Source organism: Physeter macrocephalus, chromosome 14 (assembly GCF_002837175.3).
Source record: "Physeter macrocephalus isolate SW-GA chromosome 14, ASM283717v5, whole genome shotgun sequence".
In the NCBI taxonomy this organism is placed as follows: Eukaryota; Metazoa; Chordata; class Mammalia; order Artiodactyla; family Physeteridae; genus Physeter; species Physeter macrocephalus.
This window is the reverse complement of record NC_041227.1, coordinates 80,960,922-80,985,849: the sequence shown is the minus strand read 5'-3', so window position 1 is coordinate 80,985,849 and position 24,928 is coordinate 80,960,922. Positions and strand designations below refer to the sequence as shown.

The 24,928-nt window shown below is 62.2% G+C and overlaps 2 protein-coding genes across 8 annotated transcripts in view; one reads left to right on the top strand and one right to left on the bottom strand.

Annotated features, from left to right (window-relative positions):
• CHLSN (cholesin) overlaps positions 1-24,928 on the top strand; it is a 94,272-nt gene that overhangs the window by 51,767 nt on the left and 17,577 nt on the right. The window lies entirely within an intron of this gene.
• Positions 1,702-13,885, bottom strand: GPR146 (G protein-coupled receptor 146). 7 transcript variants are annotated; one of them, XM_055089950.1, is made up of 3 exons: positions 13,798-13,885; positions 9,805-10,006; positions 1,702-3,838 (listed from the first exon to the last, which is right to left on the bottom strand). In XM_055089950.1, exon 3 carries the CDS (start codon positions 3,830-3,832, stop codon positions 2,837-2,839), a length of 996 nt encoding a protein of 331 aa, XP_054945925.1. In that variant the 5' UTR covers positions 3,833-3,838; positions 9,805-10,006; positions 13,798-13,885; the 3' UTR covers positions 1,702-2,836. The 7 variants fall into 7 exon arrangements, with proteins under 7 accessions (XP_054945925.1, XP_054945923.1, XP_054945924.1 ...); XM_055089948.1 differs by lacking the exon at positions 13,798-13,885 and adding an exon at positions 12,921-12,932 and having other exon boundaries at positions 9,805-11,006; XM_055089949.1 differs by lacking the exon at positions 13,798-13,885 and adding an exon at positions 10,233-11,438.

The following is a 24,928-nucleotide window of genomic DNA, read 5'->3' as shown; positions in this document are numbered from 1 at the left end:
ACTCCAGACGCGCAGGCTCGGTAGTTGTGGCTCACGGGCCTAGTTGCTCCGCGGCATGTGGGACCTTCCCAGACCGGGGCTTGAACCCGTGTCCCCTGCATTGGCAGGCAGACTCTCAACCACTGCGCCACCAGGGAAGCCCTCAAGTGCTTTTTATAAAGGAACAAATGTTTGATATGTTGATATATCTGCCACAATTAGCAAAAGACCCAGTTTCCTACAATAAATTTTATAACCTTCATGAAATAAATTCAAGGTTAAACTCACGTTTTGGGATCTTAAATAATGAAGCATGGCAAGGTAGGTGAGCTTTTGTCTGCTGACAAAAATAAGATCGTTAACTTTAAAATCATAGTCAAGAAGTGTCAGTAGCAGAATTAATGACCTTAAGAACATGAACTGGAAAACTTCTGGTATCTTGCAAATGCATTTGAAGAATATAGGACTGGTCAGTTAAGGAAACAGGATTGAGGGGGCTTCCCTGGCGGTCCAGTGGTTAGGATTCTGCTTCCACCGCAGGGGGCACGGGTTCGAGCCCTGGTCAGGGCACTAAGATCCCACGTGCCGTGCGGCCAAAATAAATAAATTAATTAAAACACACAGAGAGATTAAAAAAAAAAAAGGATTGAGTACCATTCACCTTGGCTTTTTCCAAGTAGTTCCTCCTCCTCTTCTAAATGGCTCGAGTCTATGGCCATACCACCCCGAACCCCAAAATCAAAACGGCTCAAAAATTCACTGCATTTTTTGGCAACGTGGCAGGAGTGCTGGGAATCAAACCAAACGCACTGGGACAGCAGGAGGTGACCGAGGTGAATTCAGCATGAGCTCGCCAAGCAAACGTCCACAGAAAGTGGGTTGTGTGGTGTGGCACCAGCGACCGAGGCGAAGGCGGGCTTGTTCCTCGAGGTGCGGGGGCCCGGGGGGGTCCAAGATGCAGCAGAGGGGCCTGCAGCCGAGACCCCAGTATGTCCCCTGCCACGTCTCGGGGCCCTGACACCGGCAGAGGCGGACGCCGGGATGGGGGAGGGACAGAAACGCCGGGCTGCCGCTGTCTGACACCTCCCCACCCAGGAGGCCCCCAGAGACTAGGCAGCTTGCAACCAAAGCCACTGAGAAATTGATAAGAAATAAAGTGATTTCAGGCCCCCCGGTGCTGTTTGGGGAAGACCAGCTGGGCTGAGCGGTGCAGGACTGCAGGCAGAGATCTGGGCGCTGGGGGTTTACCTTTTCCCAGGAGCCCTGGGAGCAAAGAGCGGAAAGGGAAGCGGGGGGAGGGGCTTTTATTCTCAGCTCCCTCGGGGCTGCCTACCTGCCGGGACCCTGCGGGGCGCCCTCAGCACAGCCCACTGCGATGGATCCTCGTCTGTCCTCGATCCGTGGGGCAGCCTGGGGCCCTGGAGGCGGCTGTGCTCTTGTCACCGACCGGCTGTGCTCTTGTCACCGACCGGAGCCGCCCAGACACCTCTTCAGTCCCTCCCGCCCCATCCCCAGAGCCGTCCCCAGGGCCACATCGGGCGGGGCAGGGACCATCCCCGGCGTCCAGTGTGTGTCTGTGATTCTGCACAGGCTCTTCAGCCTGGAGGGGAAACAGTCTGCACGTAGAAAAGCAATGCAACTCACTCAGGGCTCAATTTCCCAAGAGACTGGGACCAAATGGGGCGATTTCCCCGGTAGATGCCACAAAAAAGAGCCAGACTCCTCTTCGGGGCAGCTGGGCGGTCAGAAGTGAACATACGTGTATTTATGTGGCAGAAGCGCAGGGGATGGGGCAGCGCCCACCGTCACATTCATCTTTCCTCAGAAAGGTACCCTCGTACCTTTGCTGCGAACTTGAAAAACGAATCTTTGTTTCTAGGGAGTTTGGGGGTTTCAGAACTGAGGGTCAGAGGGTTGTGGGGCGGTAATTTCTTCGTGAAGACTTGGCGTGGGGGAAGGGAGGCTCCTCTGCGCCCCGCCCCGTCTGGTCAGGTCGTCTGGTCTGCACCGTCCGTCTGTCTGTCCCGGGAGCAGGCAGCACCCTTGTGGCCCTGGTGACGCCCGCCCGTCCCAATCCCTTTCCCGTGGGCAGTCCCATCGGCTTTCGGGTTAGGTTAGAAATCCTAACAGCACTTTTCTCCCTGCGGTTTATTTACTCTCGTGCACACTCTGGGGCCTTGTTTAGGACAGACCCACACTGGCCCGGCGACAGTGGACGTGACCCGGGGGCACACCTGGGGGCAGGAGAGGCCCCGTCTCACTCTCCTCCCACCACGTCCACGTGGACGCAAGTCGCCAGCAGCCCCGGCCCCGCGAGCCCACCACCCACCCACCCTCCGAGCGCGCTTCCGTGTGTCCTTCATTTTAATACCTTCTGACTTTCCTACCAAACGTCTCTTCATAAACAACAAAACAAGAGGGTGCGGGGATGGAGTATTTTAACAATACAAAGTATAAATAGTGGCGATAGATTTTCATCACTCATTTGAAAGCCAGACATGAGGCTGAGGGAAGCAGGCTGCTGCAGGCGTGGACCTGAAAGGTGCCCGTAGGAGACAGGCACGCACCCCGCCGGCGGCCAGGTGCCCCGATGGCACAGCTCATCCTCACACCTGGCACCTGCTGCTCGGACATCATGGCCTTGGCCTGAGGGTGGCTTCTCATGGGAGGACTCGCCTGGTTCTGCCTGGTCTCCTGGGGAGAGGGAGGGAGGGAGCGGGTGATGCAGGGCCAGCAAGTCTCCTGGACGCCAGACCCGGGAGGGAGGGAGCAGCGGGCACGGGACCCGGTCACTGCGGGCTGTGCCTCTGCCACGCGCTGTCTGCCCCTCGGCGGGCCGAGGCCCGTGGAGCAGCGTCTACGCCATCGCCGGCTGTGCCCCCGCTTCGTCCAAGGAGCAGCTCTGGTGCCCACGTTGCAGCTTCTTCATCAGCCGCCGGAGTTTGCCGGGGAAGTTTCTGTCGATGTGGCGGTAAAGAAGCGGCACCACAGCGCTGCTGGCGAAGGCCAGGAACCTGGACAGGTCCTTGGCGAGCAGCAGCGTCCCCAGGTGGTGCCCGTCCACTAGCCTCCCCCGCGCAGCCAGGAGCGTGCGCCCCAGGAGCGTCAGGTAGTGGGGCGTCCAGAGCCCGAACTGCGCACACACGGTGGCCACCAGCAGCCTGTGCGCCGAGGGGTCCGGCTGGCCCGCGTCCCGCTCGAGCGGCGTGTCCTCCTTCCGGATCCGCGTGAGGAGCGCGAGCGCGTACAGCGCGGCCAGGCCGGGCACCAGGTACCCGCTGAGCAGCATGATGGCGTCGGCCGCCTCCGTGTCCCGCACCTGGGAGCACTCGGCCAGCCTGGCGGCCACGCGGCTGCACACGTAGAAGAGCAGGGAGGAGAAGCCGGTGAGCAGGGCCCCGCCCCACACGAAGCCGCACACGTGCCTGGTGTTGTAGACGCTCGACATGTAGGTGCGCGGCAGCGCCCGCTCGATGTAGCAGTCGAGGGCCAGCAGCGCCGCGGAGTACAGGCTCACCAGCGCCGCCACGTTGAACAGCACCAGCAGCGTGACGTGGACCTCGCTGCCCACGTCCCACGCGGCCCAGCCGGCAGCGCCAGGGCCCAGCAGGTGCGCAGGCGCCAGGGCGCTGAGGACCAGGCCGGCCGCGGCCATGTTGGCGAAGTAGACGTCGGGCATGGTCATGCCGCCCGGGTCGTGCAGGTTGGCCAGCAGCAGCAGGGCGTTGTAGCCGAGGCCGAGGGGGACGCCGACAAGCAGGTAGAGCAGCGAGAGGGCGGACAGGGCCCGCTGGACGTGCTGGCAGGGGAGCTGGTCCTCGCCGCCCGTGCCGTTGAGTGGGCAGCTCCACATGGCGGGCTGTGGGGAGAGCAGCGCGTGAGTCCTTCCCCCGACCAGACCTGGGCCCCTCCCTGACCCCTGAACCAGCTGGGACGGCCGGAAACTGTGCTGCATGCGTGTTTTCTCTGACCCCGAGGTGGCATGGCTGGAAGCTGTGCGGACCCTACCGGCCACGGGAGCCTCCCTGGCCCTGTTTGCCAGGGAAACATACAGCTCTCGGAGCCATAACGTGCTTGCTGTCACATTTTGGTGATGGGTGGTGACTGGGTGGCCCATGGTGACAAAAGCCTGTAGAGGAGGGGGTGGACCCGAGGCCTGGCCTCCCGCGGCCGCGTCAGCCCCCTCAGTGGGCGCCGCGGCCCTGCCGGCGCATCCCTGGTTTCCCGCGTCAGTCGCGGATCCTGCGGTGCCCCTGCTCCGCCCTCCCCTCCATCCTGCGTCTGGGCCGAGGCGTGCCCGGTTGGGGCGACGCACGTCCCGAGCTGCTGCCCGCCTGCCGGCTCCGTCACCTCGGGGAGGGGCACGGCCGCTGCAGGGACACGGGTCCTCCCTCCAGAGCCCTGGGGTCAGGCGAGCCGGCGGGAGCTCCAGGCAGCTGACACGCCCTCGTGGGGTCCCCGGAGCCCTCTACATCCTCTTCTTGCCGATTCAGTGCTGGCTTCCTCTCTCCCATCTCCGTCCCAAATAACTGCAGGCTCCTGCCTGCTGAGCCACGGCCTGGAAAGTGGCTGGGGGCTGGGGAGCCGGTCCACCAGAGTGGCCTGTGCGTGCTGTGACCAGCCTGCGGCCTGGTCCCCCTCCACTCCGGCCTCACGCGGCTCGCAGGGCGTCCAGCGGCCCCCCGGGCCTCAGTCCCTACCCTCCTGCCGTCCACGCACTCTCACTCTCCCGCCACGCCTGCCCTGCCTCACTCCAGGCCCCAAGTCTCCTGGTGCCTGGGCTGCACCTCCGCACTGTGGGCGTCCATCTGCGGGTTCTCGCGACGCCCCTCCTCCCAGGGCAGGGTTAGCGGCTCTTCCCTCTCTGTTTACAGCCAGTTTGAGGCACGAGGGTTGTGTCTGGAAGGACCGGCGCGTGGGATGGGTGCCCCCGCCCCTCCTGGGGGTCCCCATCCACGAGGAGGGCGGGCTCAGCCAGGGGAAGTCAACTGAGCAGAGGTTCTTGGAAACCGAGGACAGAAGGGAGGCCCTGCGGGCTCGTGGGCCGCGGCCAAGCAGGGCAGGGGGGAGCACTGTCGCGGAGGAGCAGGGCTGCTGCCAGGGGCCCTGCCCTGGCTGAAGAATGGCTCAATTCTTGGGAGGTGGTCACATGGAGTAAACCTACTGAGAATTTCCTTCACAGACTCACGTGCTCGCACGGCCAGCTCACTCAGCCCGGCCCGAGAGGCGCTGTGAGTGTCTCAAGAGTCAGTGCCAGGTTTTAGATTAAGAACCTGCCCGAGTTTGTGTTCCGGCAGCTCATAAACACAGAACTTAGAAGCTCTGCCCCATGAGCTACAAGCAGCTCTGTGGGCGTCCTCTTGGTTATCAACCGTGAAGACACTTCTGATTTCAGATGCAGATCACGAGCTAAAAGTACCAGTTTTCACTTGATTTCAGTCCATCTTTGCTTTTTGTCCCTTCGTTCCTCCTGGAGGCCCCTCGTCTCCAGGCGTCATTCAGAGGGCCCAGGGCAGGGACACCTGTTGGGGAGGCCGCCTCACGCACAGAGGAAGGTGCCTGGCGTTTTCTGAAGTGCGGAGGCCCATCCTCACCTGCGTGGGCACGCAGGGTGAGAAGAAGGGAAGGAAGCAGACGGGTGACACCGCTGGCACCGAGGGGACGTGTCCCCGGGACACTTGCAGGCCGGGGGTGGGGGGCCACCTGGCTCAAGACTGCGCGGGCGGCGCCTGTGGGCTTGCAGGGGACCTGGGGGATCTCATTTGGGGACGCTCGGCAGGTGGCACTGTGACACCCCCAGACCTGCCGAGTGGCAGTGAGTCTGGCAGGAGGGCAGCGGTCGTGTCGGGAAGTGACTGCCCGCCCTGGCGGCAGGGCAGCCGGTCAGACCCGCTCGAAGCCCAGCCGGGTACCCCGAGGACGTTGGTGGGGGCGGCCATCCTGCCCTGCACACGTCCCGGTGCTGCTCGTGAAGGATGCCCTGCCCTCCTGGCCCAGACTGGCCCTGCCTCTCCCCACCCCACCGCGCTGCTCCCCCCGCCCCCCCCCCCCCCCCCCCGCGGTCCCCCAACTTCCCTTTGTGCTCTGGTTTTGCAAGTGCAGGAATCCGGGAACGGGACTCTCCTCCGCCCCCCCAGGCCATGTGAGGAGGGGGCCTGAGAACAAGCGCTGCTCCCCCCGCCGCCCCCCCCCCCCCCCGCGGTCCCCCAACTTCCCTTTGTGCTCTGGTTTTGCAAGTGCAGGAATCCGGGAACGGGACTCTCCTCCGCCCCCCCAGGCCATGTGAGGAGGGGGCCTGAGAACAATGGCTTGGCTCCCACCCTCCACACAGGCTTGGGCTGGGCTGGGCTGGGCTGGGCTGTCTTTCCAGTTACCAGCTCGGTTCACTTCCTTCCCGAGAAAGAGGAACTGGAACGGCTGCCAGCGCAGAGACCAGGTTTCCAGGAAGGGCCCTCTCTGCGGTCCTGTCCCTCCCAGACGCAGGAGAGAAGAGGCCAGGTAGGCCCTGAGCAGCTGGGCTCCTTCTCTCCGGTGCCTCGGGAGGCCCGTCCTTGGTGGCGCCGAATGTGGAGCGTTTGGGGGTTTTCATTCTGAAAGCTGCCACATCCTCCCCAAGTGGCAGGATTAATAATCCAACTTCTGATGGCCCGTCACCTGCTGCAGCCCTCTCAGCCCCAGGGGTCAGGACGAGCAAGGACAGGCTGGCCTTAGGAACAGGCTGGTCCTGTCGCCCTGTCCTTGGGGCCGACCTGACACCTCCTGGTCAGAGCTGCCCACGCTGCTGCCTGCCGGGCCCCTCGAGGCTCCCGGGCCTGCCCTCTTCTGCGCCCTCCCCCTCCCCCCCCTCCCCCCTCCTCTCCCCCTCCCCCCCTCCTCTCCCCCTCCCCCCCTCCTCTCCCCCTCCCCTCCCACCCTGCCGGCTCCCCTGCTGCTGCTCCACCCGGCTCTGCCCTGTCCTCCCCGGCTCTGCCCTGTCTGGCTGCCCTCCCACCTCGCCTCCTCCAGGCCCGCCTCCAGACTCGCTGGCCGGGGTGGCCGCCTTCCTCTCATGCTTTTGCTGCGTCTCCGCTCTCCAAACTTCCCCCACGCCTCCTCTGGCACCAGCACCCAGTTGCAGCACCCGCACCAGGTCTCGTCCACGGCCCCTTCATCAGACGAGACACCAGGAGCGGCCCCGACCTCCTGTCCTCCCACGGGACTGCACCCAGGGGCCCTCCGTGGACTCCCACTCCCACCAGCCGGGCTGGGTCCCGGTTCTGTGCCCAAACCTCTCTCTTCTGCCTGGTCGGGGTCCTGGCCTCCTCCCAGGGGCCCTGCCTGACCTCCCTCCGCTGGGCCCAGGGAACGTACAGGTGTGTGCACATCCACCCAGAGACAACCCAGTTGCTCTCGGATCCCGGCCTGCGCTTGCCTCTCTAATGCGGCAGGCGTGCCAAGCCAGGGCTGCAACCAGCCTCGGTCCACGGAGCTGGGGCGCGCCTGACGCGTGCAGGCGTGTTGCCTCGGGGATCACAGCCATGCCAGCGGCAGGACCGCCGAGCCCTGATCACCTGCTCGGCCGGTGTGTCGCCCCGGGCCAGGGGAGCGGGCTGGTCGGCACCAGTGTCCCGGCCCGGCAGAGAAGCGGGAAGCAGCTCCGCAGGCCGGCGCTGGCGCGTGCCTCGGGCTGTCCACGGTGGTCCAGTTACAGCTTTATCCTGTTCCTCCTGTAAGGGGGTGAATTACTGATCTAAAGGTGATTTGCATCCCCGCCGTCTGAGGGTTTTGTCTGTCTTGTTTCTGATTATGCTCCTGAAGCAGCAGCCTTGGCCCTGCAAGCACGGCGGCCTCACAGCGTCCGCTCCCCTGCCTGGTCCCGGCGTGGATGCTATGCAGCAGGCATCTGGCCAGTCTTGTTCGAGGGGATGGAGAGGTCTTTAGCTTCGGGCCAGGGTGGTTCCAGGCTTGGGGCCAGCAGCGGAGAGGAGAGAGGAGGGCGGCCAGCCTGGCAGAGCGGAGGGTACCTCACCCACGGGAGGGCACCGCCGGCCTGAGACTCCAGGGTGGAGGTCATCTCCGTGGGCCGGGGCGGGGGGCTCAGCTGGCTCAGAACGTTGCCCCTGACACTGAAGCACCTGCTCAGGGTCTTTCTCTGCAGGTTTGGCTGCGTGCACGGCACAGGAGGGTAGCCTTGGGAGAGGCTGGAGCTCAAAAATCATGCTTCTTTCAGAGAACGTGAGAGGACCAGGAAGTCGGGCAGTTGGGCCCGATGAACGAGCTGGCCTGCGCGAGGCCTGCCGGGGCTGCTGCTTTGTGTGATGGGGAAGCTCTCAGGCCTCCCTGCCCACCCGCCGCACGTGGGGCACCGGGGCTGAGGGGAGCCTTTAAGGGAGCAAAGCCGAGGTCACCACTTCTGCAGCACAGAGGGTCCCTTCTCGGACCCCAGTGGCCTTGCCCTCTGGAGGGAACCAGGCTAAGGCCCCAAGGCCAGAGGTTCATGGTCAGACAAGCTGGCGTCCCCCTGTGGTACCTGGGCAGCGGCACTGCCACTGACCTCAAGCTGGCCCATCAGAAGGGCATGGTGATAGGGCGGCCACCTCCAACGGGGCAGGCGGGGCGAGCCCTGCTCGGGGCTGCTGGACGTGGAAGTAGCGGTTTTGTCTCCAGGGGAGGCCCAGGGCACGGAGCCGTTTTGCGGTTCTGTCCCACTCGCACCCGTTTCTGAGGGCTCAGCTGTCTCTAGAGCCCCCTCTCTTCCTTGATCCTCAACTGGAGTGACTGTCACTCATCACAGATGTTCCTGTGCATAGAAGAACTGATAGTTTTCTTCCAAGACCCTCTCTGGGTTCCAATAATTATCTCTCAAGAAGACGTTCTCCCAGACTCGCCAACTTCCAGCCCTGGGAAGGCTCAGCCACCCCGTGGTCACGCTGTGTGCCCCTCGGGTAGGAGCTCCCCCGGCTGTGCTGGGTGGGAGGCTCTTGGGAGGGGTCGTCGGCTCGCCGCATGGCATTGAAGAGCTGTGTGCTCCAGGCTCCGGCGGGGAGGAGCGGAGACACCGCGAGAGGAAAACCGATGGCCGCCTGGCTCCAAGGTGGACGCTGACGTGAGTGCAGAGCGTGCGGCGCTGGCCCGAGCGCCCCAGGGCAGCTCTCCTGCCGCCTTGAATTCCGGAGAAGACGCCCCGCTCTGCTCTGGGCCCCGAGCAGGCACTTCCAGGATGTCTGCCTGCTCTCTCTGGCACCCAGGAGGCCCTGGCGGATGGCCCTGTGGCCTGGGTGGGTGCCGGGCCGTGCTGACTGGAGTCACATGTGGGCAGAGAGGGTCTTGCGGGACACGGGCTTAGTGTGGAGGCCCGCTCTAGGTGGGCGTGGCTGGGCCTCAGGAAAGGTGAGCTGACAGGCCACGCCTCTGCTCAGCGGCCCAGGAAGCCCTGAAGCCCAGGAGGGGCCGCGGGGGCAGCGCAGTGAGGCAGCAGCTCCCCCCCCCCCGCCGATGACCGGTGACTGGGGGGCCCTGGCGGGGGACTGGCCACAGGCCTGGTCCATGGAGCGGAACAGCCGGGGCCAGGTGTGAAGCGGTGCCCAGCTGGGGACCCCAGGGCCACAGGGCGCATGTCCAAGCCCTGCCGCACCAAGGGCCCTGCTTTTATACTTTGAGGAAGCAGCTCGGACGCGCCCCCTGGCCTGACTCAGTCCTCCCCTCGGGAGGGACCCACGCTGCCCGCTGAGAGCGCCTGCCCGAGGGCTGCGGAGGGAACCAAGCAGTGGCCTGTGAACTGGGCCGAGGGGCCGAGACCAGGACTCCACGTGGTTGAGGACCGGGCTCCCTGGGCACCCTGCTCACAGCTGCCTGGCTTTGGTCCCTGGGTCAGGAGGCCGTCGGGAGGGTGGAGCGCGTGCGGTCGGCGGGTGCGCCTGGCCAGTCCCCGGCGTGGGCGGGGTGGGCTGCGGTTCCTCGCCCTCCTCCACCATCCGTTACTGCAGAGGAAGCTGCTGCGTGAACTCTCGCTCAGGCTCTCTGCCAACTGACACGTGGGGAGAGGAAGCTGGGGGAGAGAGGACAGAGGGCTTGAGCGCGGGCACCGGCCAAGCGCGAGTCCTCACGGGGAGAGGCTGCGGGCCCCATCGGACCCCACGTCACAGCCCAGAGTCCCCGGGACCCCACGAGGGCCTCGGTAACAACACAGGCAGCGGGTCTCTGGGGCTGCGCTCGCTGATCTGGGGCCCCGGCCCCGTGGGGCTGGTCTCCTCCCCGACGGCGCCCCTGCTTACAAATGCTCCGCGGTCCCTTCTTTCATTCTCTGCTGGCAAGGAGCGCACGTCAGTTGGGCTAGCTGCTGGAAGTGTTTTGAGGCCAGATGTCAGCGTCTTTCTTCCTTGAATTTTTTTTTTTTTTTTTTTTTAAAAAGAGCCCAGAACGGCATAAACCAACCCTTCAAAAGTGAATGTCCACAGGTAACTAAAAACCTTGCTCAAATTCAGGGCTACGGTGCACGGTGATCTCTGTGGAAATCGGAGGATGCCAGGAGCAGGTCAGAGCAGCAGCCTGGCGGGGGGCTGCGCTGGGCAGGGGGTCCCGAGTGAGCGCGTGTGCGCACACAGCCCGCAGAACAGAAGAACCAGCTGACGCCCGTCCAGAGCTCTCCCACTGCCCCCGTCTGTTCCCACCTGCCGAGAGCGCCCTGAGGGGCAGCGTTCCTTGACTGGCGCCCTGCGGCCTGGCTGGCTGTGTCCGGGGAAGAGGAGGCCTGAGGTGGTGTCACAGGCTTGTCCCCAGAGTGCCTGGGCGGTGCAGCTCGGCCTGGCCGATGTCCTGGAGACCCGCCGCGCACCACAATACCTGGACTTCAGCTGAATGCTCTGGAGCCATCAAAATGCTTTGGAAATGACTCCTGAATGTTTGTTTCCTTTTGTAATGACGGACAGAGGCTCTAGCTACGTGCAGCTGGTAGGAGCCAGACGCTCCGGAAAGGCTGATGTTTTCAGAGGTCTTCAGCGTAGAGAGCTTACGCTACTGATCCTGTCACAGGCGCTGAGCCTTCCTGGCTGTGATAAGAAACGGTCCATTATGTAGATGGGATGTCCTGAGTTTTGTAGCCTGTTGCCTTTTAAGGTTCTGAACCGAAGAGTGGTGAGTGTGAACCAGGTAGCCTGGCTCGGGCATAAACTGAGCTGCCTCTGGTTCTCCGTGGGAGAGAACGTGCACGTCCACCGCTCGGGAAGGGCTGCAGGGACGGGGCCCAACGGCCCGGGACGCCCGCCCGGGGCCCCAGGCTCCTCACCCTGGAAGAATATGGGACACGTGTTCTTTTGTTTCTGGAGCACTAGTTCCTTGCCTTTTTCTTGTCCCCTGACTTCCTTGGTTTGAGGCTATAATGCTCCTTCCAAGTAACCTCAACCAGGGGGAAACAGAACCAGGAAGACTCGCTCAAATTCAACGGCCACACTGAGAACAGACCGGGCCTCCACTCAGGCTTGGGCCGAGTGGCACCCTGTTGGGCTCCCCCACCCCGCCCTGCCTTTCCCTGGTGTGCTCTTACCTGGGGGGGTGCTCGGAGCCACAGATCTTATCGCTGCCGTGGTTCTTTCCAGGGGAGGAACGCCGGCAGTTATTTTTGCCCTTTACACTTGGTGTAATAGCGGCAGTTGCTTCCTTGGTTCTCATTAAAACTGGGAAACTCCTAGGTGCGCTCCACCCTCCCACTGTGTGTTGGGGAGGAAGGGGGGACGCACGGGACAGGCGGCCCGTGTCACCCTGTCCCTCTGCTACTCAAGGGGTGCTCTGTTGGCAGGTCTCGGGGGCCAAACTCGGCCCCTTGGCAGCATCGTGTTTTAGCTTCTCAAATTAGAAAGTTCACTTTTACTCCCTAGACTGAGTTCCCTCTGCTCTTTGATGCCTGGCTGGTATTTTGGGGCCCCGGGCCTGTGAGACGCCGTGGACAGACTGCAGCCTGGCGCGGCCCAGTCGTGCAAGAGGCTTTAGCCGTAGAGTGCTGAGGAGCCGGCGGCGAACAAGGGGAGGTGGCTGGACGCTCTGCTGAAGGAGGGAGCAGCCTGGTCTGTCGTGCGCAGACCGCAGCAGCCTAACCCCAGACACAGCCCTGGCGTGCAGCTGGGGCGTGAAAGGCCGGCGGCAGGTTGTATTGTCAGCGTCCAGATGACATCCTAGGGCCTGAGGACGCATGCAGCTTCCCCAGGGAGCACCTAGGGAGCAGCCTGGTCTGTCGTGCGCAGACCGCAGCAGCCTAACCCCAGACACAGCCCTGGCGTGCAGCTGGGGCGTGAAAGGCCGGCGGCAGGTTGTATTGTCAGCGTCCAGATGACATCCTAGGGCCTGAGGACGCATGCAGCTTCCCCAGGGAGCACCTCCCCCACCCCCCACCCCCACCCCCACCCCCGCCCGGAGAGCGGCGTCCGTCTTCCCACCTGCATTCAGGCACGCGTACTTCCTGGCAGGCATCTCTGCAAGCATAACACTTTTTCGTTCTATAATAGGTGTAAGCAGTTCTCCGTTCTAACCTAAAACCCCACACACCCACATCCAGCGGATATACGTGCCTCTCTCCCGTCACCTGCCTGCCAGGGGCTTCTGGGTTCCAGGGACCCCAAGTCAGTGCAGAACTAACGCTGTGCTCGTCTCTCCTCAGGGTGTTTCCATACCCCCCAGGGAGGCAGGACAGCAGTGGTCAAGGGCAGGCCCCCCCAGCTTCCTCTCCGTGACTCGGCACGGTACGCACTCACCAGATGGAAGCTATGGGTTTTCACAGCCTATTATCTTAAGAGAGGACTTCTTCCTTTAGGAAGGTACTAGAGGTTCCGGTGTGGAGAGCTGGACCCTGCAGCGGGTCATGGAGCGTGTGGCCGTCCCCTCAGCATAATGATCAATAGGGCCTCTTTCCCCTCTCAGTGGCGCCCCAGTGAGGAGCCAGTTGAGACGGTAGGGTGTCTGGGCCCCCTTACGCGTGAGCAGCCTGGAGCATGGTCAGAGTCATCGGGTTCACACTCTCGTGTCTGCAGAGGCCTGGAAAGCAGGCTGCTCGCCCCTGGGTGACTGAAGGCCAGCCCCGCTAGGTGCTGCGGCGGAGAGCGGGGAGGAGGGCCCGGCTGCTCGCCGAGGCACGGAGCTAGCTGGTTGTCGGCAGGTGGCCTGGAGCTGCCAAGTGAGCGCGCACCCAGCGATGGGGGAACAGTCTGTCAGGTCCAGACTCACCCTCTGTCTCCCCAAAGCCCGGACAGACTGCGACACTGAGACCAGGGCCCCACTGAGACCATGAACCCGGCTACCGTGTTCATGTCATTAACTTGGTGTTGGGTTTCTGGTCCTGGGTAGATGGGCGCTCAGAGGCTGGGGCACTGCCTTCTTCTCAAGTTTTGAAGGAGCCTCATGCCCAGGGGTTTTTATCTTTTTATCAAGTGTCCCAGACCATTAACGACACTTGATATTTCCATTTAGACGTTGTTCCAGAAGTTCCTAAGATTTTGTAATCATAAAAGGGGACGAAAGTTACAACCACGGTGACCCAGGAGCAGGCGGTCGGTCCCCGGCAGGACATGCGAGGAGCCGGCGGTGCCGCTGAGCTTCCTACGCGGCCAGCAGCTCTCAGCTGCCCCGGACAGGTGAATGACCGCAGGGCAGCGGCCCCGGCGGCTGGGCTCCGCACGGCTGGAGGGCAGCCACGGGCGGGGACAGCGCTCCCACCCGCCGGGGGACAGCGCCCGGGCGGCGGGCGCGGCCGCGGGGACCCGAGAGTCAGAGCGGAGCACCGGCCCCGGGCCGCGGGAGCCGAGACCCCGAGTGTGCCCATCCGCCCCCACCCCGCGTTCGGCGCCCACTCACCGGCTCGCTGGGCCGCGGACCGCGCAGTCGCCGCGAGTGGGGCAGCTCGGGGCTCCGAGAGAGGCGGCGGGGCTGACGGCGCGCACGCCGCGCGGGCCTGTGTACACACGTGACCGCGCCGCTCCCGCCCCGCCCCGCCCCGCCCGGGAGTCCGCCCCGCCCCGCCCCCGGGGGCGCGCCGGGGGCCGAGGTCTTGGGCGGGCCGCGTTGCTGAGTCAGAAGGCGCTGTAATCGGCAGGGGACAGACACCCCGCCCTCGGAGGTTGTAATCGGGGGCCCGCCAGGCGCACCTGCTCCTCTTCCCCAAGTGTGCTTGCGGGCTCCAGGTTCACCCCCTACTTCCTGGCCTGAGGAATTTCTCTGTAAACAACTGGCCGCAGGAAACCCATTTAAAGAGACAGTGCACTGTTTGCAGCCTCATTAATTCTGTAGCTGCTGTTCTAACTGGGTGTTGGGAAAGTTACAGAACAAGGTCGTTCTCTCTGCTCTAGGGCTTGTGCTGTAATAGTGCTCCTGGCAACGCGATCTGGCTCCAGAGCTAAGAACATTTCTGAAAATCCACGTGTGCTGTGGGACCAGGGGTTGACGGAACACGAATGATGGGAATAGTAACCAAGGTTGGCCCTGGGTGTCGTGGTCCTGCCGGCTGTGCTCAGGGCTCCACCTTGGGCCATCCTGCTTGACAGGACAGCTTCCTGATCAAGGGATCGGAGAAGGAAGTTGGGGGTCAGCTGGGGGACCAGACTGCCTCTCGCTCTCTGTCAAGGTCATGTACAGACCCCTGGGGCCCCCACCCTCCCCTTGGCCCTGTTGTCATTACCATAACTTGCTCCTCAGCCCAACACCGGGTCTTTGTGGCAGCAAGCAGGCATCCAGCCGTGGGAAGGCTAGTCCCGTCAGCCGGCACTGACATCCAGCAGCGAGGGAGGACGGGCTGTGTGCCAGCTGCTGTTCTGGGCCCTCAGAGCAGCCCTTCAAGGTATATGCTCCATGTTTCATCAGGTCGGAATCTCCGTCAGCGCTGCGCACGCCAAAACGTTATGGACCGCTACAAAAAAACAGTCGGACGCTGTCTGTTGTAAGAAGCGTGCTGCTCTTAGAGTCGTCAAAGTGAGGAAATATGCCTTACCATCAGTGGAGTACGGCGCCCTGCTCATTTTAAATTGTACTGAGGCTCAGAAAACTTAAGCAGCGTGCCCGGGGTCATGCAGCAGAGTGGAGCCAGAATTTGCACTCAGGTGGTCTCTGCTTTCTAGATCAGGGCTTGGCACTTTGGGTCGTCCTAGCGATCTGCCTAAGACGTGTTGTTGTCTACTTTTTTTAAAGGCCTAGGACCCCAGAATTCCTGGTCAGAGTCCCTGGAATGCCAGGCTCAGCAAGGTCTGCCCACGGGGTGCTCCACGCCTGCTGAGCTGCTGAGCTGCTGATCGTAACTGGGAAAAGCAGGCGTTCGGCTCCGTCCCAGCCCCTTCGCCCTCGGGTCACCCCATTGCCTCATCTGCAGAGAAAGACTTCCTCCACCAAGCGGGCCCCGGCCAGGGAGCATGGCAGAGTCTGTGTGTGTCGGGGAATCTTCAAAGTGGACCCACCCTCCAGCTGAGCCCAGATCAGCCTTCTCTAGCTGGGGAATGCAAACACGCTCCGCGGGGCCCCAGCTCTGTGGCCCGCTGCTAGCTGCTCCCAGAGCTCAGGCCAACTCCTGTGCAAGACCCAGGTGTCTGCAGGGACAGCTGTACCGTCCTGGGGGCGGGAGGTGTGGGAAGCTGGTCCTGGTTCTTGGGTTTCCAACTGCATCGTCTAGTGTTGACTTTCGAAAACCGCGTGGAGTCGGCCTCCCCTGCTCTTTCTGGTGAAGGCCCCCAAGGAGCAGTCACGTGCTGCCGGGCCCCAGGCCTCTACCTTTGTGGCTGCACGCGCCGTGTTCACAAGGCTGGTGCCCTAACTGCGCTCCACGCTCTGTGGAGCAGAGACTCCGGCCGGCGCTCTGCTGGGGTCATGGACACGACTCTCCGTGGGTGTAGACTGCTCACCAGTCTTGAGACTCGGCCAGTCTTCCTGGCTGTCCTCGAGCGGCAGTCGATCCCACGCCAGGGGCGCTGGAGTGCTGGTCAGGGACTCGAGGGTCACCTGCCGCGGGGGCCGCATTTGGCCCTTCCCTCGGGGGCGGGGAGGGTGATGGCTGCCCTCGCTGACAAGGCAGGTGGGTCTTTCTTTTTAGGAGTTATGCACCTTTAGGAGCTGCACCTTTTTAGGAGTTTCACACCTACGAGGAAATGTGATTCTAGGTGAAACGTGGGTCAAGGGCAAGGAACGTTTAAAGTTGCCTTGTTAGTTCTTGCGAGTGTGGCCGTAGCGAGGTTACGTGTTTTGACGTCTCTCTGGCTCTGTACCTATAAGTCGTGTTGCTCAGGGCCTGGTAGTTGACTTTAATAAGGAAGCGTGAATGCCTGGTGAGAACCCGAGTCCCACCCTGGAGGGGCCGGGGGTGGACGTCAGTCGACAGCTGGGCCCGTGGTTTCTGTGTGGTCATCCTGCGTCGTCACCCTTGTCAGCGCAGTTGCCTCACTGCCCCCCCCCCCGCCCCCTTTCTAAATCCCATCCTACGCGGCCTCTGCCGGCACCTCTTCTGTCCTCCGTGGAAGCAGCTCCTCCCCATTGCTGACGTGAGAAGCGCCCGGGGTGGGTGTGTGACAGGGTCCCTGCCCTCGGCGTGCAGGGTCTGGCGCGGGGGCCACCCAGACTCCAGGAGGGCAGTGGAGCGGCACCCGGTGTCAGCCCTGCCCGAGCGGCGCCTCTCCTGGCCTGGGGGAGACCAGTGGCTCTGAGAGGTCGGCACGCTGACGGGGCCCGCCCTCCGGGAGCCCCCGGCCGGAGCGAGGCAGGCGTGAGCCGGGGCTCTGGTCCCCGACGGGGGGCACCCGGGGCGCGGGGAGTCGGCAGGGGGGCACCCGGGCCAGCTGGAGGAGGGCCACCGGGGCCCAAGCCACGGCCTCAGCCACGCTCGGAGGTCTGGTCGCGGTGCCCTGGCTAGCCTGAGGCCGACGAGCGCCCCGCACGCCTAGCAGCCCTGGCACGGCCTTCGTGGTGCTTCTTAGGTCTGGAAAATGTGGCCCCTCCCGGGAGCCCCTGGGCGGCCGCCTGATGGCAGCCGGCTGGGGGGTGGCGGAGGCCCCTCCGGCTGTCAGGTGTCCCGACGCTGGCCCGACAGCGGCCTGCCCCCCCCCCCCCGCCCCGTGGCCGTCTTCTCATCCTGGTCTCCGTGTGCGTGTGCGAAGGACCACCGACCCCAGCGGGTGGGCCACGAGCCTGGCTGTGGCGAGGACACCGCCCTGTGGACACACTGCGCGGAGGGCGCGCTGTCCACTCCGATTCCGGCAGCGCACTGCTCCGCTCTGCTGCTCTCCACACCCCTCGCCGGCCCGGCCGCTCCAGCCGCGGCTGGGGAGACGAGGGCAGACCCCCGCCCCCGCTACGGGGCACGCGCTTGCCGGGGGCGCACGGGCACGTGGGGGCTTCGCGCCTGGGCGCCCCTCACCCGGCAGCAGCGGCGTGGATCGTCTCCGGGATCGTAGGTTAACCCGCGATGGGCTTAAATGAGGTTCGTCGCGGCCCCGGCTGTTCAGCCACGTCGGCTCTTGTGTCCAAGAGAAACAGGCGCTGAGCCTGCTTATTCTCCGCAGCACACGAGGGTGCAGGGCGAGTCGGGTAGTCGTGGCGCGGTCGCCCACGGCGCCCGCGGGACCTGGGAAGGGGCCCCGATGGCTGGCCTGTGCCACAGTCTTTACGGAGTGATTCCCGCACCTGAGTGGGACTCCCAGTGGCCACCAGGCCCGGTTTAGAGAGGCCGGGCTCCAGGGGATAACAGACCCCCGACCAGAGCAGACAGCTGGGGCTCCGTGCGGCCCGGCAGCCTCATCAGAGCGCCTCCCAGCTCCCGGGGGCGCTTTGGCAGCTCCGCTTTGCAGGAGGGGAGACCATGGCCCCGAGAGGAAGTGACCTACACAGGGTCCTGCCCCGGTCACGGGCCGGAGCCCAGGTCGGTGGGCTTTGGTGGCCCTCGTGCCCCCTGTCCTGAGGAGCAGGGGTCAGTCCATCCTCTGCGGTGGGCACAGCGCCTCAGCCTTCGCGCAGCCCTGCCCGTGGGCCCCAGGGTGCTGCCCCGCTTGGACGGGGCGGGTCTCCCCGTGGCCGTCTGGAGCGGCCCTGGAGGGGAAGAGCCGGCCTGGCTACAGGGCCACGTCCGCTCGGTGGTCTTCTCGAAGCTGGATCTTCTCTCAGAGCCGAGGATGTGGAGGAAGTTGACGGTGGGAGCCCGCGAGATGCCGAGTCGTCGCCTGACTTTGGGAGGCCGGCCTCCGCGGTGCAGCCTCAGAGGCTCCTTCCCAAGGAGTCGAGTCAGCACACCCCAGAGTCAGGGGGGACCTTGGCACGCCGCCCACCTCTGCCGATGAGACTTTCCTGCTACACTTTTAGCCAAGAAGAGCTCGCGGTGCGGCTTCCAAATAACGCGATCAATGACAATATTCCGTTACTTAGAAAAAGCTGTTCCGCTGTAGTCATGTGTGCTTTTATTTGTGTGTACTGCGTGTGTGTGTGTGTGTGTGTGTGTGTGGTATAAAACATATGGATCACATCAGAGCCGTGCGCTGAAGTGTTCCAGGTGCGTGTGAAGAAATGATGAGATGTCTGGGGGTGAGGGGAGGAGGGGGAGATGGGCCACACCGTTGGACACAGGGGGTCACCACACTTCCCTTAATAACAGAAAGAGGAGAAAAGAGGGAGGGCGGTGGGCCTGAGCACGTCCCGTCCCGGGGCCGCCTGCTGGGACCTGCGTCCTGGCCCGTATGCGCTCACCCCTCCACTCCTCCTGCACGAGGGGGTTCACAAAGCCGGACTCGCTGTCTTGCTGACGGTTGGCGGGGAGCCTCTGTCACACCCTGTCCCTCGAGGGAGCCCGTCGGTCGCTGCCAGACTGAGCGCTGCTGCCGGTTAGGACCTCGCGTGCATGCACCTCGAAGCTGGGGTTAGGAGAGGAAAGAACTAGACTTTTTATTCTGGGAGTTTATTTTTTCTCTTCCCAAACCTTTAGTCGACGTTAAAAATAGTGCACGTGGGGCTTCCCTGGTGGCGCAGTGGTTAAGAATCCACCTGCTAATGCTGGGGACCCGGGTTCGAGCCCTGGTCCGGGAAGATCCCACATGCCGCGGAGCAGCTAAGCCTGGGCGCCACAGCTACCGAAGCCCGCGCACCTAGAGACCCCTCCACTCCTCCTGCACGAGGGGGTTCACAAAGCCGGACTCGCTGTCTTGCTGACGGTTGGCGGGGAGCCTCTGTCACACCCTGTCCCTCGAGGGAGCCCGTCGGTCGCTGCCAGACTGAGCGCTGCTGCCGGTTAGGACCTCGCGTGCATGCACCTCGAAGCTGGGGTTAGGAGAGGAAAGAACTAGACTTTTTATTCTGGGAGTTTATTTTTTCTCTTCCCAAACCTTTAGTCGACGTTAAAAATAGTGCACGTGGGGCTTCCCTGGTGGCGCAGTGGTTAAGAATCCACCTGCTAATGCTGGGGACCCGGGTTCGAGCCCTGGTCCGGGAAGATCCCACATGCCGCGGAGCAGCTAAGCCTGGGCGCCACAGCTACCGAAGCCCGCGCACCTAGAGCCCGTGCTCCGCAACAAGAGAAGCCACCGCAATGAGAAGCACGCGCGCCGCAACAAAGAGTAGCCCCTGATCTCCGCAACTAGAGAAAGCCTTCATGCAGCAATGAAGACCCAACACAGCCAAAAATAAATTAGTTAAACTAATTAATTACTTAATTTTAAAAAATAGTGCACGTGACACAGTGCTTCCTGGAGAGCAGGAGCGGGGTCCCTGGAGGGGCGCATGGCCCGGGGTTTCCTCTCAGCAGCCCGCGCTGGGGGCATCCCGTAGTCTGCTGGTCACCTGCCATTCAGGCGTGGCCCCAGAAGCCAGGGCACCGTCCCCACTACAGTGAAGGGTCCCAGGCCCAGGGCTGGCCGAGCCATATGGGGAAGGCAGTCTGCCCCATGCCAGGATCCTGCCCGAGGACTCAGAGGAGGGTGGGTGGGGGTGGGGGTTTTTACCCCACGTGACCTGTGGAAATGATGGTGGGTGGGCCCGGCAGGCTCCCCTGCGCAGAAACGCGTGGGCTCAGGGCCGAGGCTAGGTGCTGGACATAGTACAGGCTGGTTCCCCACCCGTGGCCTTGCTCGCTCTGCCTTGGATGGATGGCCATCACTGAGATGTGCAGCAGATTGCAGGACGCGAGATCCACAGCCAAAAGTCAACTGTATTTCTGTGCGTTGGCCACGAACGCTGAAACTGAAATTTAGCATGGCAGTGCGGTGCCATTCCTACCAGCGCAGCCTTGCTGCTGGTCTTCCGTATCCTTTGGGCATTTGCACTCTTCATGGAGCAGGTTTTTGCATGCAGGAGCCACTTCTCTTGTTCAGGGCTAAATTGGGGTTTTTCAGGTGCCTCCTTCCTTGTTCTCTTTCCTAACGCCATGCAGGCACCTCTGGCTGCCATCATCTCCTGGGATGCCGGAGGGCTGCCAGCCGGGCTCTTGGGCCCAGGGGTAATGCCTCCTAGCGGGACACTGCGCTCCACCTCTGTGGCGTGGCCTGAGGTGTGGGTGGGCGTGCTTGGTGCAAGGCAGGGGGAGGTGAAGGGGACACAGGTGGGAAGGACTGTCGTTGCTCCTTGGAGCTTGGTAAGGAGGGTGAGCCTAGGGCTTGGCGGGTGCCACTTACGGCAAGTTTCGAAATTTCCAAATAAATCTCTGTTTATTAGTGGTAAGCAAAAACAAACAACAGTGTAGTATTAATGGAGGGAGAGACACAGATCTGAATAGAGACCCCAGAAACTGTCCCACATCCGCAACTTGATTTTCGGCAGAGGTGTAAAAGTAATTCAGTGGAGAGTCTTTTCAACAAACGGTGCTGCAGTAATAAGACATACACAGGGAAAAAGTGTTCTGCTTCCTTGGGCTCTTCTATGTTGACTGTCATGCCATCTGTAAACAGAGACAGTTGTATTTCTTCCTTTTCAATCCGAGTGCCTTCGACTGCACTTTCTTGCTTTCTTGCCCTGGCTGGAACATCTGAATAGCAGTGGTGAGGGTGGATCTCCTCCCCTTGTTCCCAATCTGGTGGGGGGAGGGGGCAGTTTTACATGTTACATACCAAGTTGAGGAAGCTCTCCTCTATTACTAGTTTTCTGAGAATGTATATCATGAATGAGTTTTGAATTTTGTCACACGCTTTTTCTGCATCAGTTGATATGATCATGTGATATTTTTTCTTTAGCCTGTTGAAATGATGGGCTTATTAGATTGATTCTTGAATACTGAACTAGCCTTGCGTCTGTGGAATAAACTCCACTTGGTCATGGTGTATAATTTTTTTTTTTTTTTTTTTTTTTTTTGCCGTACTCAGGCCTCTCACCGCTGTGGCCTCTCCCGTTGCGGAGCACAGGCTCCGGACGCGCAGGCTCAGCGGCCACGGCTCACGGGCCCAGCCGCTCCGCGGCACGTGGGATCCTCCCGGACCGGGGCGCGAACCCGCGTCCCCCGCATCGGCAGGCGGGCTCTCAACCGCTGCGCCACCAGGGAAGCCCCTATAATTTTTTTTTATATGTTGCTGAGTAGGGTTTTTGCCTTTATACTTATGAGAGATTTTGGTCTATATTTTTCTTTTTCTTTCATTCTTTTTCCTTTGGTACTATTTTTGTCTGGCTTTGGTAGCAAGGTAACACTGGCCTCATAGAGCAAACTGGGAAATGGTTCCTTTGCTTCCATTTTCTGGAAGGGCTTATATAAAATTGGTGTTAATTCTTCTTTAAGTGTTTAATAGAATTCCAGCGAAACCACCTGGGCTTGGACATAAGGCTCTGGAGTCAGGCCTGCCATCGCTTTAGTGACAGCCAGGCCCTGCGATGGCCGTCCCCGGAGGGGCTGGCGGGCCGGCTGCACCGAGGCCTGCAGCAGCACTTTGCTTCCTCTTGCTTGTGGCCGACAGCGGACCCTGCTCCGCTGGGGCTGGGGCTCCCCCCATACTCACACGCACACTCACGATTTCCACCCGCCAAATGCTTCCAAGCAGGGCCTGACCCGCTGGTGGGGCCACGTGTGAGGGAAGGGGTTTGTGCGGGAGCTCCGGGGGCTGCGAGCAGATGTCGGCACCCAGGAGGGTGTTCCAAACCCCCTGCAGCATTTCCTGCGATTTCACCACTGGTTGGTTCTCAGGAGGTGGCATGCCTGGGGACACTGGGCTTGCTGATCAGCCAGATGTTCCAGCTAATGATGTCTGCGTCGGACATATTTATTCTTTGCTGAATGACTCAGAATGATCCCCGTGATCTTGGGGAGCTGGTTTTGAGAGCTTGTTCTTACTGCCTTGGGGGAGGGTTTGATGGCAATTTCATGCTTCTAGAGCACCAGCTCGGCAGAGTTATTCCACTCTGCCCCCCTCACCTCCAGCCATCCTGGCTTCTCCTCTGCTTCACGTGGGCCTCTGTGCCCCCTCCCCGGGATGTGGCGGCCTGCTCCCTTTGCCTGGACCACCTCTCTCCCAAATATCCACGGCTGTGCCCTCACCCCTGGGTCTCAGGTGTCGCCGTCCTGACGCTGTTTCCTTGACCTTCGTCCTCCTCCAGCCATTTTAAATTACAAAACGTAAGTCTACCGACTCTGTCTCTTGTCCCTAATTTTCCTCCTTAGTGTTATAGTCTTTCAAGGCAGTCTAACTATGGCAGGGGGGGGTCTTAGTTCAGGCTGCTATCACAAAATGCCATAGGCTGGGTGGCTTCTAAGTAACAAATTTATTTCTCACGGTTCTGGAGGCTGAAAGTCCAAGATCAAGGCACTGGCCGTTTTGGTGTCCGGTGGGTTCTCTTCCCTGTTCTCCTTGCTGTGTGTCCTCACGTGGTGGAGGGGTGAGGAGCTGGCTCTCTTTAGTGACAGCCAGCGCCCTCTCTTATGAAGGCGCTGGTCCTCTTCACGAGGCCCCCATCCTCAGGATCTCATTACCTCCCAGAGGCCTCACCTCCTACTGCCATCACAGGGTGGGTGGTAGGATTATGATATGTGAGTTCTGGGGGCACTGGAACATGGTCTGTGGTAGCAGGCGTTCCCCACAGTAAGCTTAGCACTTCGAAGAATATCTCATGTGAAGGTGTTGCTTAACAAATGTATGTGGAATGCATCAGGTCTGTTATGTACCCACTCTTCCTGACCGGGAGCTGCTGGGCCAAGTTGCCTGGGGTTCTAGGGCCTCTGTGGCCCCTCAGGGGTAGACCCAGTGCTGCTGCCGGGGTCACACAGCAGGCAGGCCTCTCGGCCACACCGTCCCACTCCACCAGCTGGACTCTGGCCACAGAGGCCCTCGGGGCTGGACCAAGCGCCTTTTCTCTTGGGGTCCCTACAGGTAGCCCCAGGGTGCACTGAGCGGCCCTGTGCTCGCTGACGCAGGCCAGGGACAGACAACCAGGGGGTAGCACAGCCCAGCAGCACCTTCTGGGGGTGAGCTCCACCTGCTTCTGCGTGAGGCCTTGCGGGGACAAGGTGTATCCTGCAGGCGGGTCCCTGGGCGGAGAAGGGCCTGGGACGGAGCTGGATCAGAGAGGGCAGACCCGGCCCATTTCACACCCTTTACCTCGTCTGCACAGTGTAGGTAACAGGGCGGCCGGGGGCGTGAGGCGAGGAGCGGGCACGAAGCTCCCTCTGGGCTGCGTGTCCCGTGTGCGGTGTCCCACCCTCAACCCTGCCCCAGGCCAGCTCTTCCCCTCTTGCTCTCTCCTTTGTCCAGTCTCCCACGGTGGCCCATTTGAGTCACCCGAATAGTACCGTGAGGAAACCAGATTGGGGGTTCTTAGGTTGCAGGGCTGACACAGGAAATGCACCGGGAAATCAGCACGCAGATCCTGTGACTCAGAAGACCCCAAGTGGAGTCCATTCCACGAAACTGGCTTGTGGCTTCGAATCTTGAAACCGTTTGTGTTAGCATTTCTGAGTCTCGGTTTCCTTATCTGTAAAGTGAGAATGCTGACGCCAGCGTCCCGCGGCTTAAGCAGGGTCACAGAGGTGAGACTGTGGTGGTGGGCCAGCGAGGCCCTGCCCTGCCCTCCCCTCTCCTCCCCCACCGAGGTCTGGCCCCCGCCTCGTGCCTGTCCCTAGCAGCACTCCTGAGCAAGCCTCTGTGTGTGGACCAGCCTTGGGTGCTGGGGAAATGGCCAAGAGGAAAAGCACAGAAGGATGCAGTCTTGGCTCTGGGACCTTGGGAGATCCTCATCGCGCTGGGAAGCTGGGACACCCACACCCAAAGTGGGAAGCCCGCACCCGCCAGCCAGCGCACGGCCTCAGCAGCCAGGGGACAGTGTGTCCTCATGCCAGGGTGCCAGCGCAGCCCCCCGAAAGCAGCCCCGCCTCCAGAGCCTGCTGCAGGCCTTGGGCGGGTTCAGCAGGCTCCGGCTGCGGGAGTGTGGTTTTCCTCGGACTATAAAAATTGATTTGCAGTTTTGTCTTAGGGGAAGGACACCTTCATTCATTTACTCCGTGAGCCTTTATTGAGCACCTGCTTTTTGCTGGGTGATGTCAGCGCCTGCGGTGGGCAGACCCGGCCTTATGCTTGTGGAGCTCACAGTTTGGGGGGTGGAGCTCTAGGGGGTGTTCAGCGGGTGAGGCAGAGAAGGCTTCCCCGGAGCTGAGCGTTGACAGGCGCTCGGAAGTGAGCGCTCCAGTCAGGGGAAGCGCATTTGCGCAGACGCCGTGGGAGGAGACAGCAGGCCAGATTCCCCGGCTGCAGTGGGTGGAGAAGCGGGGGTAGGGACCGAGCCTGTGGTCGGCAGACGCGTCCGTGTTAACTGCACCGCATGGTTTTCCTGCCTCCCCTGTAGGGACCTGCCAGGGAGCCCGGGCCACTGCGCCGTGAGGAGAGCCAGAGGCAGACCCCTGGGCGGGGGCTCAGCGTCTGCCACTCGGCGGCCGAGCTGTGGGCCGGGAAGTGCGCGGAGCCCTGGGCTGGGCCTTCCCCTGGCCCGGAGGTCCCTCGCCTCCCCCCTCGCCTCCCCCCTCGCCTCCCCCCTCGCCTCCCCCCTCGCCTCCCCCCTCGCCTCC